Source organism: Setaria italica, chromosome VI, assembly GCF_000263155.2.
Source record: "Setaria italica strain Yugu1 chromosome VI, Setaria_italica_v2.0, whole genome shotgun sequence".
NCBI classification, from domain to species: Eukaryota; Viridiplantae; Streptophyta; class Magnoliopsida; order Poales; family Poaceae; genus Setaria; species Setaria italica.
This window is the reverse complement of record NC_028455.1, coordinates 101,308-117,941: the sequence shown is the minus strand read 5'-3', so window position 1 is coordinate 117,941 and position 16,634 is coordinate 101,308. Positions and strand designations below refer to the sequence as shown.

Below are 16,634 nucleotides of genomic sequence, written 5' to 3'. Positions count from 1 at the left end.
TGGGGGGGGGGGGGGGGTCGATAAGAAGATATCGCAGATGATGCAGACAGTGCAGTGCGACTCTGCAGGTGTAGTGTTCCCTTTTGTACAGGCACAACACAAGAAGAGCAGCAAGAATTGCATTTGGTTGGTTGGGCTTTTGCTGTGGTTTGTTTGCCTCAATTTTATCTGGGGATGATGCACCGTCAATATGCCATTGTTTGATATCTGATGTTTCCGTGCTGCTAGCAAATGGTGATATGGAAACGTCATCGTCTTTGCCTTTCTTTTCCCCAAAACAACCAGGGTTAATCGTTAATCCATATGTTGGCAAAACCGAGAAAGGTAAGAATCAACAGGTGAAAACTAACCAAGTTTAAGAAAAGAGGGGGTTAAATAAACCAAACCATACACAAAGGTCAAAGGGGTTCATAATCCTGTGTGTAAGGTTGGGTACTTGGGTTAGGTTCATTGCTATTATTGCTAACTAGATTTTAGCTTGTAGTTGAGTAGAATAATGGGCAAATCAAAACTACGAAGGTGTGATGTGTGACTGCATCGGTACTGAGTTTTTTTTTTTTTTTTTGCCTGTGTGTGTCCACCAGATAAAAAGCTAGTGTATGATCAACACTAAGGGTACATACAACAGTTTAGACAACAATATATTTCTTTTGATCAATAAGGAAAATCAGGACAAGCAAGTAGCAATATATTTCAATTTCAGGGAGACCATGCTTGATTGAAATCTGTGTTGCCGGAGCTGCAGCATCAACATCCATCTCAGTATCATCTTCTTCCTGAAGGACATTACATAGGGACATTAGGAGTCTTGAATGTGACAAAAGAAAAAAAACCTCAGTCTCTTTCTTCTTTTACTCTATTATCATATAAAACGGAGCAGGCTCTAACTGTAAACTATAAAACAAGCAGCAGAGACAGCAGAATCTATTACAGGGTATGAAGAGCTTCTTCAGTTATGCACATACAGAAAAATCAGACCAGTTAAGAATCTACCAATGTAAGCAATTCATCATAGTATTGTCCAAATTTATTGGTGCCGAGTATAGTCACACAGAGCACGAAAACTAAGCCCTGAAGATGCAATTCTAATATTCCATGAATGATTTTTAACTCGTCCTAAACTAAGTGTGAGCATCTAGGTATTGATATACAATTAACATAATTGCAAACACATGATACTGAGAACATGGCACTTTTGAAGTGGAGAGAAATCCAAATGATTTGTAACAGATACATTCTGCTTAGCAATAGCGAGTCTAAGAACCTACTTGTCCAACATAATTAGCTTGTTCAGGAGAAAAACTAATAGCATGAAGAAAATATCTTGCAAAATTGTGGCGGAGCAATATAGCAGCTACATCAACTCGTTTCATGACGGCAATTGCAGCGCTACCTGTGGGCTCCAAATTTAGCTCATGGATCCAAACAGGTCCTTAGTCTCTAAAATTTAGCCCCTAAAATTTAGTTCTGATGGGGTGTTTGGATCCATGAGCTAAATTTTAGTCCCTCATCAAACAATGACTGATTTACCATTACTCCCTCCTCCTCCTTTCCCTCTCTCTCTCCTCTCCACTTCGCCCCTGGGTCCTTGCCGCCGTCTTCCCCGCCGGCAGCCGTGGGCCCCAGATCCGGCGATGCGGTCGTTGTCCGCACGCTCCTGGCCGACACCGAGGCCTCGGGCACCTCCGTGGCCGCGCTCGCCGCTACGCAGACGGACGCCGGGAAGACCGCGCTCTACGTCGCCGCGGAGACCGGGAGCGAGGAGGTCGTCCGCCTCCTCCTCCCGCTCTATGACCTCGAGGCCGCCACCGTCCGCTCCCGTCTCGACCTCGACGCCTTCCTCGTCATCCTCCCTCCTGCCGGCGGTCGCGGCCCTCTCCTCCCCGCCGGCGGCCACGGCCCCCAGATCCAGCGGCCGAGGGCATCGAGGCTGGCGGCGGCGGGGTCGAGGCGAAGGTGGAGGTGGTGGCGGGGGCGAGGCGGAGGAGGAGGAGGAGGCGGCCGGCGGCGGCAGGGGCGAGGCGGAGGCAGCGGGGGTGAGGCGGCGGAGGAGGAGGAGGTGACGGCGCCGCGGGGTCGAGCGGAGACGGCGGGGCCGGCGAGGCGAGGCGGATGTGGCGAGGCCGGTGAGGCGAGGTGGAGATAGCGGCGGCGGCGGACGAAGGAGGCGGGGCCGGGCAGAGCGTGCGGGAGAGAGAGAGTACGGGGCAAGGGGAGGAAAGTGGTCCGGGGGATCACTTTTAGTCCCTTTTAGCCCCTTTTGGGCCTCTTGAGGAGCTAATTTTTTTAGCCCAAAGTTTAGCTATTTGTCACTTTTTGCCCTCCTGTTTGGATCCCAAGAGCTAAATTTTGAGCTAAAAGTGCGGGACTAAAATTTAGTCCTTGGATCCAAACAGGCCCTAAATGTTTGATATCAGCAAAAAAAAAATACTATTCCTCTTTTAAAAGATTTTTTAAGCAATATTCACAAATTGACATCAAGATTCACAAACATAAGCACTTCCGTTCTGTTTTTTCAAGCCACCCAGAATTATCAGCCGTCTAGAAAAAAAAAATTCAGTCAGTATAGCTTCTATACAACTTAGGGTCTGTATTCAGTCTTGGCCAGGCTTCGAAGATGAAGTGTGCTTTGATTTGTTGCACAAACCAAGCGTTGGGCCTGGCCCGACGAGTACAAAAGCTGTTGCCGAGGCTGCCTCCTGAGATGCAGCAAAAATGCGCGTTTCCTCACGGGCCAGGCTCCAGCGATGCAACTTGCACATCCAAAGTGAGCTAAAAGAGGCTTGGCGTGTGTGAAGTGGAGGCTTCATTCAGCCGACCAACACAAGGACTCGGCGCAGTCGGGCTAGATATGGCAGGCAACCAATCAGCAAAGCGCCTTCTGCCACCGGGGGCCTCGCTCTCAAGTACGAGCCTAGCTCAGCTTAGCAACGAACTAATCAGATCCATCTAATCAGATCCTTATGGAAGCCGATTAGTATTATGACTTTGAAGCCTATAAGACTCATATTAGAAGTCTAAATTCAACATTTCAAAAGACTAGACTTAATATTTTTTTAAAAATAGATCAACATTAAAAAAATAGCAAATTCAACATTTATCAGAAACACATAAGTATCTAAAAAAATACAAAACTTGACATTTTTCATAACCTATTTTAACATTTTAAGAGAATGTATTCAAAATTTATTAAAAACTATATTAATAATTTAAAAAAAATTATTTTCTTGTTCTCCAACGATGGTGGTGGCAGGCGGAGATGGTGCGTGCAGGCTAGATTGGATGGTGGACATAAGATGCTGCAAGAATCTAAAAGTGAAACTAAAAAGGAAACAAAGAAAGTCTTCTAGGTTTGGTGGCACAAGGGCCATTTTGGAATAGGACATTTAGGGTTGCATGGACTCAAGTTTGAAATAGCTCCCTTCTAATTTATATGGTCTGGTAACTGACCCACTTGGGAATAATCGTAGACGGCCAAGCAACAGCCCACCACCACCGCCGCTCTTCGTGCTACCCAAGCTGTCGGGGTTAGGGTTCCGGGGCTGTCGGGCTATAGAGGAGGTGGTGGGAGGTTGCCGAATCAACGGTAGGCCCGGTCAAGATGACGGCGAGGTATGGTGGCGGGGGAGCTCTAGAACGGGAGAGGTGAGGCACGACGGCTAGGCGGCAACGATGGCGATGATGGTGGTGGTGGAGGCGTCGGACGACGCTAGAGCTGAGGAGGTGGTGGATACGGGGAGGTCGGCTAAAGTTGGAAACGATGGCTCGGATTAGCACCAAGGCGGTGGCGGAGGCACGGAGTGGTGTCGTAGTTGGTGGCGGTGGTGGAGGCAAGGGTTCACGATCTTTTCTGCAATGTGTCGGCTCTGAGTCGCGGGTGTGATTGGGAATAGCCATCGACCCTCCTCCTAGTCGGTCTCCACACTGTTGATTATTAAAAAAAATCTGGTAACAGGCCACCGGACCCAGCAGCAAACTACCTCCCTGGTCTTGTTTGAGATTTTTTTTACCCTCTTTTGAAAATTAATATTTTAAAAATAACCGATGCCAATCTATATTTCAAAAAACTAGTACTTTTGGTCACGACAAGCTTTTTGGCGTGAGTAATAGCACATCACATGGTTTGTGTGACCAAATTGCTACATGGTTTGCAGTGACCAAGCCTCGACACCCGTACCACCTTTTTACTGCGTCATCCATCAAGGCTCGGTCGAACCAACCGGCGTGGTGTGACTGTAGTCACGCCATTGCATGTGGCATAACTATACTCCATATTAGTATGTGTGCTACCGTAAACCGTGGCAAATCTCATACCGAAAGAGTTTGTTTTTGCAAATCGTTATTTTCAAATTTTTAGGGCCTGTTTGGGAAGGGGGTGTTAAAGTTTAACACCCCCTTTTTAACAGATTTTAACACTTTTGGTTGCCAAACACAAGTGTTAAAGATGAAGTGTTAAAATTTAACACCCCTCTTTTCATAAACACATGGAGGGGGTGTTAAAATGTGCTAAAAGTGTTAAAAGTGGTCCCCCTCCCCACTTATTCCCTGGTTGCCCCCCTCTCTCTCCTCTTCTCTCTCCTCCACTGCCCCCATCTTCCTTCCCCGATCCGCACGTCGCGCACCGCCGCCAGTCCGCCCGTCGCGCCGCCGCTGGTCCGCCCATCGCGCGCCACCGCCGGTCCGCTCCGCTCATGCGCCGGGATTCCGCGCTGGGCAGCACGCGGCGGGGTCGCGCTGGCGGCCTCGCGTGGGTAGCGGGCGGCGGCCAGCGCGGGCGGCCTCGCGCGGGCTGCGGGCGGCGGCCAGCGCGGGCGGCCTCGCGTGGCTGGCGGTTCATCGTCGCCGGCGCGGGCGAGTCCGATCCGGTGGTGTGGGGACCGGCGGGCGGCGCAGGTGGTGGCGGTGGGGGCTCGGGCGGGCGCGGTGGTGGCGTTGGGGGCTCGGGCGGGCGCGGCCGCTAGCGCCGCGGTAGGGGACGCCGGCGGCGGGGCGGGGCCGGAGGCGGCAGGCGCAGGGGAAGGGCCGACGGGGCGGCCGGCAGCACCGACGCCGACGCTGGCGCCGGGCACGGCGTGGACCGAGCAGGGGTGGGGCCGGAGGCGCCAGGCACAGGAAAGGAGGAAGAAGGAAGGAGGAGGAAGGAGAAGAAGGAAGAAGGGGTATTTGGCTGCCATTGAGAGGAGTAATGAGGGGTAAAGTTGTCAATTACAACCTAAGGTGTTAAATTTTAACAGATCATCCAAACACCTCAAGATACTAAAGTTTAACACCTTTATTTGAGGGTGTTAAAGTTTAACACCCTGTTAAATTTTAACACGCCCTTCCCAAACAGGGCCTTAATTAAAAGGTTTTTTTTTAAAAGGGTACTCATTACGAAACTACCCTTCAACTTTGATCAAAATTACCCACCAAATGCCATCCGCCAAGTACCTCGTCCGCCACTCCGGCTGCTGCCCTGCTCGCACGGTGCGCCGCCCGCCTGGTGATTCTAGGGTTTGCGCCGCCGGCTGCGAGCCACGTCTTCCCCACCGGATTCCCCTGCACCATTTGAGTTCAATCTCGCCGTCCTTGGAGTTCGCCATCGCCGCCCTTGGAGTTCGTCGGCGCCGCCCTTGGAGTCCGTTGCCTCTGCGCCCGAGCTTGAGTAGCCGCCTGCCCGTCGAAGGTTGCAGAAGGTACGTGCGCCGTCTCAGGCTCGTAGCGTCGCTCGCCCTCGCCCCCAGCCACCCCCTTCCCTCCGGGCACCCAAACCCTAGCTCCCGATTCCCAAATCCGCCCTGCATCGATTCGTTTAGTCTGGACTAGCTGCCTGCTAGTGTGCGGCACAGGCGCACCATGGCCCGTGGAACTCGCCATCACCACTAGGCGCCCAGGCCGCCAGGCGCAGACAGGCAGGCAATTAGGCCACAGGCACACAGGTTGTTCATCTCTTAGCCTCCTAAGTTCCCATCCCCTTTCAATTTTAGTTCAAAACTTTGAACCATTTGCGGCAAATTGAAATCTCCGTATCTTGTACTAGAATTACACAACGAAGAAGATAGAGGACATTTGCATATTTTTATTCACATACAAGTTGAGAAAATGGATCCAAAACATCAAGTTTGTTGCACAATTAACTATTATCGAAGTTGTACATTTTATACTTTATTATGTTTCAGTATGTGAACATGATTTAGGTGCTTAGTAGTTGAACCTAGGCATCGCAATTCACCAGCTCCGCATGCGTACTCTCCTTCCCCTGCTTCCGACGTTGAATGCATCTTTCTATTGCTTGTAGATGGCCACAAAACTAGATCAATCTTCTCCTGCCAAGCATCAGCGAGCAAAATCCACCGCACCTCTATCTTTGACTCCCAAGATTTCAATATTCGGGACAAAAGCTGGATTCGTCATACCAAAGAACAAGCTAGCCGGCTCACTTGTAACTCGTGGTGCCACTACCAAGAATGAAACACCTACTGCATCCAAGGAAGATAACAGCAGGCATGCTCAGAGAAAGACAAAGTGGGGGCCTGACCTCACCACCGACCCTGCTGTGTGCAAAGGAAGGGCTTTGGCCTACCAGGTACTGTCTCCTCTTTTGACCTCTATAAATTTACACTTCTAGTCTGCTCCATCTCTTGACATCTATCTTTTGCATTTTGATCGATGAAAGGTCTTCGCTTCAACGGTATGTTTTATCGTTTTTCAGTAAAAAATATCATTCCTCAGAGATTGCCTGAGACGGTTGTAGATGATTCTGTATCACTTCCAGTCACTAGAATGTCAACTTGAGCTTGTATTTTCTTAAAATATCTGTTTCTCTTCATCGCCTAGCATCTGTGATCAATCTACATTTCAAATTAAACAAGGTTGCATATGTTTTCTCTAAACACTTTAGAAATCTAGTACTTCATACACCAGTTCCTTTGACTAGAATGGAAATGCTGAAACACACACTATTGGGTGAACATTACTTTGGAGGCTAGGCAAATAATAAATTGAAGGGATAAGCCCTGTGCCCCCCTTCTGACTGGACAGAACCGGGCATTTTTCTTGCGATTCTCTCATGTAGAATGCTTCCATTGCCAGGTGTCATTAATTCATATTACTGCATGAGCAGACTCGAGTGGAGCAAATCACCAAGCAGCTGAAATCCGGAACCTTGGATATGGGTAAAATTGAAGGTTCAGTATCCACTGGAAAGGGGACAAATTCTGTTGGTTCTGACAATTTGAAAGAGAATGAGGTATTCCTAATTCAGATGCTACGCTTATTGCAGCCTAATAGTGTGTCAAGATAAACAATTATATGCTCTCATTTGGTAAGCATCTTTTACCCTTTTTGCAGCAGGGAAAGGTTGAGCTATTGGAACTTGAAAGACGAGAAATTACTGGTCAGAGAAGTTCTCCTTTTCTCCTGTAATCATGCACTTCATTTAATTACTAAGTAAACATAAATATGTGCCTGTGTCATTGTGTCTTGGTACTGATGGGGCCATGGGGCATTGCTCTATTTAGTAGTATCTCACTCAGTGATACATGTGGTTGCCCAGTTGCCCCGTGTTAGGTTCTGGACATGGTGGTGATATACTGGCCTTGTTAAATGTCTTTATTCATCTCCAAGAAATTATGTAGTATTAACTGTGGCGCATATTATCTGCAGGTGAAATACTCCGTCTGAATCCGGGATATAAGGTGCCTGAGAACTACAAACCAGTACTTAAGGAGACAAAGATCCCTCTTCCGGTATGTTATCACACTACTTCTTGTGCTTATTGCATGTTTTGACCTTTAGCCATTGGTTGTTTTTCATTTATGCAAGATGGTATTGATCCTTTTGTTCTCTTGCAACTATAATTTTTGATACCCCAAGAGTTTCTTGTACATGGACGATTGGCTTACACCATTAAGAGTTTATCTTAAATTTCCTTTGTAATATACTAGAATTATGTATCACAACTAGGTCTATCCCCTAGAGTAGTGTAATCTACTAGAGGGGAGGGATCTCAATTGATCTGTTTTGTCTATGATATGCTATACTTAGTTTTTGGATGGACTTGATACTAACATTTAGCCTCTAGATCTTTTTATAGATATGGTGCATTTACGGAATGCTGTTGGCCATTGCAGGCAGAAGCGCATCCTGGACATAATATTATTGGAGTTCTTATAGGACCTGAGAGCAATACTCTGAAGCGGCTACATGAAGTATGATCTATTCTTGGACATCCTGTAGTTTTATTTTGTTGAAACATCCCTGAGAGTAGTGTGTATGTTAAACTCTGTTGACTTCATTTGCACGTGGCAGGAAACTGGAGCTGTAATACAAGTATATGGGACTAAGAAAATCAATGGAGAGAAGGTATATTTGTTTTCCTGATTCTGTAAATTAAATTGATAGATCATTTATACAGCGATACTAATCATCCTTTCGATTTTGCACTCCCTTCTTTTAGCATTACTTAAGTTTCACCTTTGATCTTGATCCTCAAGCTCTCAATATCACATAATTTTCACGTGTGTTCTCCTTGTAGTAAACAATTTTTAAAGCAATTTCAACACAATAGACAAATGAAAAACTTTTTCATTCATGCTCAGAGCGAGATTCATCATCAAGACATAAGTGATGCTCGAGCTGCTTATGAAGACCTATACATCAATGTCTCGGCTGACTCTTATGATAAAGTAGATACTGCAGTTGCGTTGATTGAGCTGCTTCTTGCTCCTGTGTCGGTAAGTCCAGCTTGTCTTCCCCCCTCTCTAAATCCTCTTATTTGTTGTCAACTGACCATGGAATCATTTGGACCTTAGGTGAAGTCAACATCTACTCCAACAACTACTACTGTTTCTTCAGCAGTTACCTCCGATGTAAATCCCGTGCAGAATACCATTTCACCCCCAGGTCTACTTCATTACCAATCACAAAATGCTCCTTGGCTGTCCACTCCTCAGACTGATGCTCCATCAATTACTTCCTCAGGGCCTGTTTTGAGTACATTACCTAACAATTCATTGCAACCACAACCGTTTGCTGGTTCTTTCAGTATGCCTCCCTTCACAGGTCATCCTCCTCACATGAACAGCACGCCAAGAAATCCATTTCCTGTTCCTGGACCTCAGCAATCAATGCCAAGCAATCAACAACATCCACCTCAGTTCCGAGCTAACTCCTCAATTGGGCCTTTTGGTCAACCACCTGGAATTGTAAGCCCACAAATGACACCATCTTCCTCAGTGCCACCGCCAGTTAGACCCCTTCAAATACCCCACGCATCTGGTGGATGGCCATCTTTTTCTCCCATCACGCCACAATCTCAGTGGCCTCCTCAAGCTTCACCGAATTTTGTGCCAGTGAGACCTATTTCCGTGTCCCCTCTTGGCGCAACTCCACCGCACGGTCCTGCTGCATTGACACCTCCATCAAATATGCCCACCATGTACCACAGCCAGCAGCCAGCGTTAGCAAATTTCACTTGTTCAGCAACATTAGTTTCCAGGCCTCCTGGTGGAGTTCAGTCTTTTTCTACAGTTGCGCCTCAATGTCCTTCCCCGGTAGCATTTCCTGGTGGTGGTGGGTCATCAACACAGTCGGGCTACCCACTTTCCATAGGCCCACCTCCAGCTTTCTCTCGAGTTGGACCAACTCCTGGCATGGTGCCTCCTTCGTGCCCACCTGCATCAGGTCCTGCAAGCACAAGCTCCGGTCAGGCACCAATTGCCGCTTTGAGACCTCCACGCCCAGTTGCTGGTGATTTTACCTTTCGGCCTGTTGTATCACCTGCACCTACTCCAGATTTTGCAGCATCAGGCGGTCAAATGGGAATACAAGGCAGAAGTCACCCTGGCGCTCCATTCTTCCATCCTGGCAATCAGAGTCCCAATCAAGGCTTCCAAAGGCCTTGTGATGGCAGGCCCTTGAATGCAATGGGTCAGGCTCGGATGCATGCTCCACCTCATCCACCTCAACACTTACATGGAGGCTTCCCCAGGAATCCATCTCATCTCGAGTTACCTGCGGGTTTCCCGGGAATCCCTCCAGCAGTACAAGCACATCCTATGCTGGGGCCATCAAATTTCTTGCCTTCCCGCCCATTCCAGCCGAGGCCACCATCGCAGGCGAATCCATTTGCAAGCAGAGACAGGCAGGGTGGCAATCCAATCTACAATCCTTTTGCACCAACGGCAGCTCAGAAAACAGAGGGGGCGGACCCTGAGTACGAGGATCTCATGGCATCGGTTGGCGTGAAGTAGTGACGACTGCTGAGGAGATGTGTGTGTGGTGACACAAACACAAAGTCAAGATGCCTGAAATGTACTAGCAAGCTCATTTGCTATTGCAATAAATATTTCTGGTCTAGATAGTAAGTTCCTATTGAAGGCGCATGTGTGAAAAGAATGAGTGGAATCCCTTGTTTGAACCATGCTGTATTGTGAAAGGGGTGTCAAAGTCATTCCTGGCATCAGTTGATATGCATGTTTTTGGAGAGGACTCTGTGATGCTGTTTTATTATATGGTGTATTTGTGCAAGAATAGAACGGAATGATAGAAATCGTGTTTGGTCATTAGTTTCTGGTTATTAAAAAGATGCTGTGAAAGCGTTGACATGTAGTCGATGGAAGGCAATTTTCTGCTCGGGTGTGTTTGGTTGGTTGTATCATTTGATTCTTTTGTTTTGTTTGGATGAATTGTACCAACTTATCCACTTAATATATTATTTTGTGATACGCGCCTGCTATTTTCGGCTCCGGATGGGCTCGAAACTAGCGTTTGGAACGTGGAGAAGCCCCTGCCCCCTGGGGGGAGCGAGCCGTCGTCTCTCACTCCTCCAGGCACCCATCGTCTCTCACCTCCCGTCCGCCGCTGCATCCTCAGCCCCACCCGCACCCTCGCCGGCCGCCTCCTCAGCCCCACCCGCACCCTCGCCGGCCGAGTTGGGTCCTGCTTGGGAGGGGAGAAAAAGCTCAGTACATTCGATTCTCCTTCTCAAATGGGGATGGGGATGGGGGTTGGCGGTTAGGGTTCCAATCGATCGATTTCAGAGGAGAGGAGAGGGGAGGGGAGGGGAGGGAGGGAGAAATGTTCGGGGACATGGCCGCCACCGACTCCAGCAGCATGGCCATGGCCATGGCCTTTTACCCGCTTCAGGGCCAGGGGCTCCCCACCACCTCCTCCTACAATCCCCCGCACCACCACAACCACATGCTCTCCTTCACGTCGTCCACTCCCGATCCCACCCTTATGCCCCCCGCCACCACCTCCTCACTTCCATCAGCTCCAAAAAAGTACAAGTTTGTCACCGCTTCGCCTGCCGATTGGACCGCACACGAGGTTGCAACCTTGGAGGAGGGCCTCATCAGGTTAAACACCCTCTGCCTGCTTACTGCATTTACTCTCCTTCAGTATATCAACCTGTTACTCTTTGCCAGATACGCCCATGAACCTAATATTACCAAGTACATCAAGATTGCTGCTATGCTGCCGGCTAAGACCATTAGGGATGTTGCACTAAGATGCTGTTGGACTCCTGTAAGTTTCTAGCTTCTCTTTCATGCATCCACCTCTAGTTTGTTGCTACTTCTTAGGTTGTTCATAACTTGCCTATTTCTTTTGCTCTACTATATCGCCATTCCAGGGAAACGAAACTAGGAGGAGGAAACCTGATGACTATTATGCAGGGGAAAACATGACGTACTTGAAGGTATTCTTGTATAAAAATCGAATGATTCATTCAGATACGCACCCCAGTAGCTTTATTAAAGCTTATGCAAATCCTGTACTCTTTTTTTTTTCTGATGATTAAATTCCTGGGTAATCACTGCAGAATAAGATGGTTGCCTCTACCTCGGCAGCTAACGTTCCAATGCCGCCTACAAACAGTGCATTCCTGCTTCCATTATCACTGCATCATCCAAGTCAAAATAGCTTGGTTCCTATGGAAGGTTGGTCCATCAATAGATGATTTGTTCCCTTGGATGTGGTAAACTGTTTGCTCTGTGTGACATGTTTCAAACTCAATTGTTTATAGAGCAGTTTGTAACTGTAGGATTAGCATAGCGTTCGCATCGTAACCACAGTTAGGGCTGCTTTATAGTTCTCCAGTATTGTCCTTAATTACTGTTGTGAGTAGAAAATGGCTGGTCATTTGAGGATGGTAGATACATGAGTTTGCGGCCTGGATCTGCAGGTGCACTACTTCAGTAGTTACCAATGTTATCTGCTTCTTCTAGGAAGCAACCTTTAGATGCATTTGCTTGTTAGGCTCTGGCAGGCCCATTGCATACTTGACTTACTAGGCTGTTTTGCTGAAATATCAAAGAGAGGTACATGGTAAATTTAGGCCATATGAATTGGGCAATGACCTGTGTTGCCTGACTGGAAGGTGGATAAAATACTAAGAATAAAACATTCACCATACTTCTGAACACAATCATGGTCCGATTTCTTGTCATAATTTTTTAAATCCGACTCTTGGCTTCTCTACCAGGTGGTCTTCATCTGTCAGCAGTACTTGTACATGTTGTAGGGTCTATACACAGTGCTCACGTCCCACAGTATTGCAGGGTAGTTTAGCTGTTGCCCTGTGCTGAGGATTACAAAAGGTTCTCGTTGCTGAACAAGTTACCTGTGGACAATTCTTCTGAACACAGCATGGTCATTTAGGACAATTTTTAGTTATCCTATGCGGGTAAACTGTGTTTTGCGCACACTTAATTTACTATCAAGAAGTAGAATACGTTAGTGATTAGTCTTTCTCCCAGGTTCTTCCTCCAAGTCTATGATCTCCTTGTTAGTTTCTCACTCTACTTCACCCCCAACCTATTCAAGGTTGATCACTTAACCCCCTCACCTCTGAAACCAGGTAATCTACTCTCCGCTCTATCCAAAACCGTGTAAATAACCCCTTGTGGCGGTTTTAGAGGTGGTTTTGCCTATATGTCACTACGGACTATGATATGGGATAGACCAAAGGGAGAGGGAAGCCTTCCTGGCAGGAAGGATTCACTATCCTGAAGGTCGGGCAGAACAAGTATAACTCTTTTATAATCCCAAGTCGGCTCAGGGCGAACTAGTTTAAAATAAAAAACTAGAAGGGGGGTCTCGGGGGGAACACCTTCACCCTGAGGGCGGGGGTGTAGCTAATGAGTTATACTATAGTTCTGGGAACCTAACCACTGAACAAAATCACAAAAGTTAGGTTCCACAGTTCCGTTCCATCTTTTTTGGAAAGGGGGTTCGGGGGAAAACCTCTTTAAGGGGTTTGCCCGAAGCACAATCCTTTCCAAGCACTGCTCTGTACACATCCTATACTTTCTAACACCCCGAGGGGCCTTTCCGGTATAGCATCGCGTCGGTCACTATCGCAGGCAAGCCCCCCGAGGGGACCTGCCAGTGGTGTCTTCCGCCTAGCAAGGAAGATCTACCACAAAGTATATTTTTAAAATAATTTCAATGTAATGTTCCATACATATGAACGACCGCCGGATCAAAGATTGGCGAGGAGATGGGAGTGATGGCAGCGGGGAGAGAACGAAGGGTCCGCGAGCTTCTTCTTGTCAGGAAGGAGCTTGTTGCCGACAACAGGGGCTTGGTTGGTAGAGTTGTGGATGGCGTGGTGCCCTGCGGCAGTCAGCGCAGCTTGGCAGCTGGGAAAATGCTGATTCCAGCATGATTGGGTGCATATCCCGCCACTTCATCATCCATGTGTAGTGCCACGTAATCGTCATAGTCCACCTTTAAAACTGCCACTGGGGGTTATTTACATGGTTTTGAATAGTTGAGGGTGGTAGAATACCTGGTTCCATAGGCGAGGGGATTAAACAGTCAACCTTGAATAGGTGAGGGGGTGAAGTAAACTTATTCCAACCGAGGGTATTGCTTCACGGTTTCACAGTATATTTCCATTGTCAGGGTTAGAGATCCCTGACAATATTAGTAGCGGATTAGAGGGGGATCAGGGATTAGAGAGGGGGGAATGCGGCTGGCCTAGGGCTGGCCGCACCTAGGAAGAGGAGGGGAACGGCGGCGGCAGGGCTGCCGCCGGCGTGGAGGCGGCGCTGGGCGACATGGAGGCAGCGCAGCGGCGGCTAGGGTGCAGGGAGGCTGGAGAGCTGTTGGAGACTTTCTTAGCAAAAGGTAGGATGGGACTAAGCCCTTTTCCTACTTGATTCAATCCCTTGCCTCTCCCCTCATATTTATGGGGAGGAGCTGACTTGACTCACAAACAAACCTAACTCGACTTGAATTACAAGCAAACCTATTTTCTAGACTCTTCCTAAACCCTAACCAAGACGGCGGCCCCTTGCTGGGCCGGTGCCCACACGCCCTAATGGGCCGGCTCATGGCCCAAGCGACTTGTACACATGACATCCATTTTCTTGGGAGCATCGTTTTAATAATGTTTGTCCATTGAGGAAATCAGAAGTGTGGCCATTGTGTTTTTTTCCAGTCTCTAGCCCTACTTCAATGCTGAGAAAAAGGGTTCGGTCATAGTACATCATTGAATAGTGGTAGTGGAAGTAATTTCTCATTCTTTTTATTTTTTTACTGGTTCCTTGTCTCATTGGGCTGTGCAGATGTTTCATACGAACAATATTGTGAAATGTAGAGTATTAGAATTGGAATATGTGCACGAATATCTGCCTTACAAGCTTTAGCTATGCTGTAAAATTAGAGAAATGTTGGCTAAAAGTCTCATGATTTTCGATAGTATCTTTATTGATGTCTGAATTGTTATACACTAATTTTGACGATTCTTACCTCACAAGACGGTAACTACTGAACAGAGTATATTGCCATGAAGGGAATCGGTGCAATGGATGTGAGGCAAAGTTTTTTATTTTATTTTTTGATAGTTTAGGGGAGACAAAGGTTGCATACTGGGATGAAATACCTTTTTGGAGAGAATAGCTACTGACACATTCCTTCTTCTTTTTTTGATAGGGCATTCCTTCTTAATTTAACAAGACACAATGCCTTCATTTGATCGACAATGAATGAAACTTATATCTAATACAGGCATACATATCTAAAAAAATCCCTACTGATCTCACGACAAAACTACTAATATTCTCCCAAATTTCCATAAACTAACATGTGCCAATGCATCTCATATGAACAATGCATGAGGCTCTGACAGTTCCTGTGAACAGTGCTGTTGCATGTTTGCTATGTACTTCTATTGCACAAACTGCAATGTAATACAGTAACATACAGTTTGGACAAATTACTGAAAAATTTCTTCCTTGCTGATGTTATTTCATGGAACTATTTCGTGCTGATTGATTTTTTTTTTTCCTCCTGACGATACTCCTTTGTTTCCCTTCTGAAGCAGCCCCTGTTTTAGATAGTGCAATTCAGCATCTTCTGGAGGAAAATAATCAGTTACTCAGCCAGATTGCTGCAAATATCAAAACCTTCAAGGTTGGGATACTGATATACTTTGTCTAATATCTATCACTTATGATCCTAAATGTATTAGTGCATCATACTTAAGTGCAGAGGAGCGCACTAGGCACTGCTGCAAGGGTTGCATCCACTATCTGTCGGTCAACAGATGAAACATGGAGATGAAAAGTGGTTGCAAAGCACATAGATTGATTTTTTTTTTAAAAAAGCACATAGACCTAGACATAGTAGTTCAAAGCTATGCATGGAAGTTTGAGTCGTAGTCCGGCACTCATAAGAAAAAGAAGCTTGAGTCATTATAACCTTTTCTGTGATTACAAATTTCTTGTAGACGGAGGAGAATATGGACCTATTTCTACGCATGAATAACAATATAAGAGCAATTTCAGAAAGGTATGATATTGCTATTGCTTGTTTTTCATTTATTCCTTTGGGTTCTCTATGTAATTAATATGAAAGTGGAACCTTGCATGGGAGCTGTCGTAGCATGCGTTTTGGTTTTGGGACGACGTGGGTCGGGTTGGAGCCAGCCCCCTTTTGTGGGTTGGAGTGAACCCAGCTCGTGTTTGAATGAGAGGAATGGGTTGGACCTAGTCTTTTGTTTGGTTGAAGAGGTTGAGAGGGTTGGGATGGATGTCCTTTTAACACCGTTAGTTGTGGGCCCCACCTATCAGCTGTGGGGCCCACCTGTCATCCCCTTTTTTTTCCCTCACTCCCTCTTCTATCTTCTTCCTCCTCCCCGCACAGCCTCCTTCTAGCGCTGCCCGGCTGCAGCTCCTCCCCGGCGTCCGCGCGCCCCCTCCACCGCGCCGCCAGCCGCCTCCCTCACCGCGCCGCCAGCCGCCTCCCTCCCTGTGCCGCCAGCCCCCACCTCCCCGGCCAGGCCACCCCCGCGCCGCCTTTTCCCGCCCCGGCCTCCGCCTCCCCAGCCGCCCCCGCGACACCTCCTCCCGCCCCGGGCAAGGTGACGCAAGCAACATAGTTCGATCGATTATTCTTAAGAGAAAATCTAGGGAAAAGAAGCAAAAACAAATATTTCTCGGAAACAAATTCTGATAGATGTGATAGATGTATTTTGTTCGTTAGTAATCAAAGACAAAAAAATGCAAACAGGAGTGTCGAGGTCTGGACGCGTGTCTCTTGCATGAGTCTAACTATGACTCTCTCTCCGACTATCTGAAACTTAGATGAGATTGTGCACGCCACACATGCAAGACTCGAGAGAGGTGCGAGATCATTCAGAGTGT

General features: G+C 47.3%; 2 protein-coding genes across 9 annotated transcripts in view; both read left to right on the top strand.

Moving 5' to 3' along the window:
- Positions 1-5,416: 5,416 nt before the first annotated feature.
- Positions 5,417-10,590, top strand: LOC101769387 (vegetative cell wall protein gp1). Of its 6 annotated transcripts, none has more exons than XM_004972327.3 (9): positions 5,417-5,675; positions 6,278-6,565; positions 7,103-7,228; positions 7,333-7,375; positions 7,645-7,727; positions 8,112-8,189; positions 8,290-8,343; positions 8,580-8,714; positions 8,793-10,590. In XM_004972327.3, the coding sequence occupies exons 2-9, from the start codon at positions 6,278-6,280 to the stop codon at positions 10,230-10,232; spliced, it is 2,247 nt and encodes a 748-aa protein (XP_004972384.1). In that variant the 5' UTR covers positions 5,417-5,675; the 3' UTR covers positions 10,233-10,590. The 6 variants fall into 6 exon arrangements, with proteins under 6 accessions (XP_004972384.1, XP_004972383.1, XP_004972382.1 ...); XM_004972326.3 differs by having other exon boundaries at positions 7,330-7,375; XM_004972325.3 differs by having other exon boundaries at positions 7,309-7,375.
- Positions 10,591-10,781: 191 nt separating this feature from the next.
- Positions 10,782-16,634, top strand: part of LOC101767897 — a 7,086-nt gene continuing 1,233 nt past the window's right edge. Inside the window, exons 1-6 of one of the 3 annotated variants that reach the window (XM_012847122.2) lie at positions 10,782-11,339; positions 11,409-11,508; positions 11,615-11,680; positions 11,804-11,921; positions 15,311-15,402; positions 15,719-15,780. In XM_012847122.2, the coding sequence (XP_012702576.1) occupies positions 11,059-11,339; positions 11,409-11,508; positions 11,615-11,680; positions 11,804-11,921; positions 15,311-15,402; positions 15,719-15,780 (719 nt within the window). In that variant the 5' untranslated portion in view covers positions 10,782-11,058. The remainder of the gene's footprint in view (positions 11,340-11,408; positions 11,509-11,614; positions 11,681-11,803; positions 11,922-15,310; positions 15,403-15,718; positions 15,781-16,634) is intronic. The other 2 variants (XM_012847120.2, XM_012847121.2) reach the window with 2 other exon arrangements.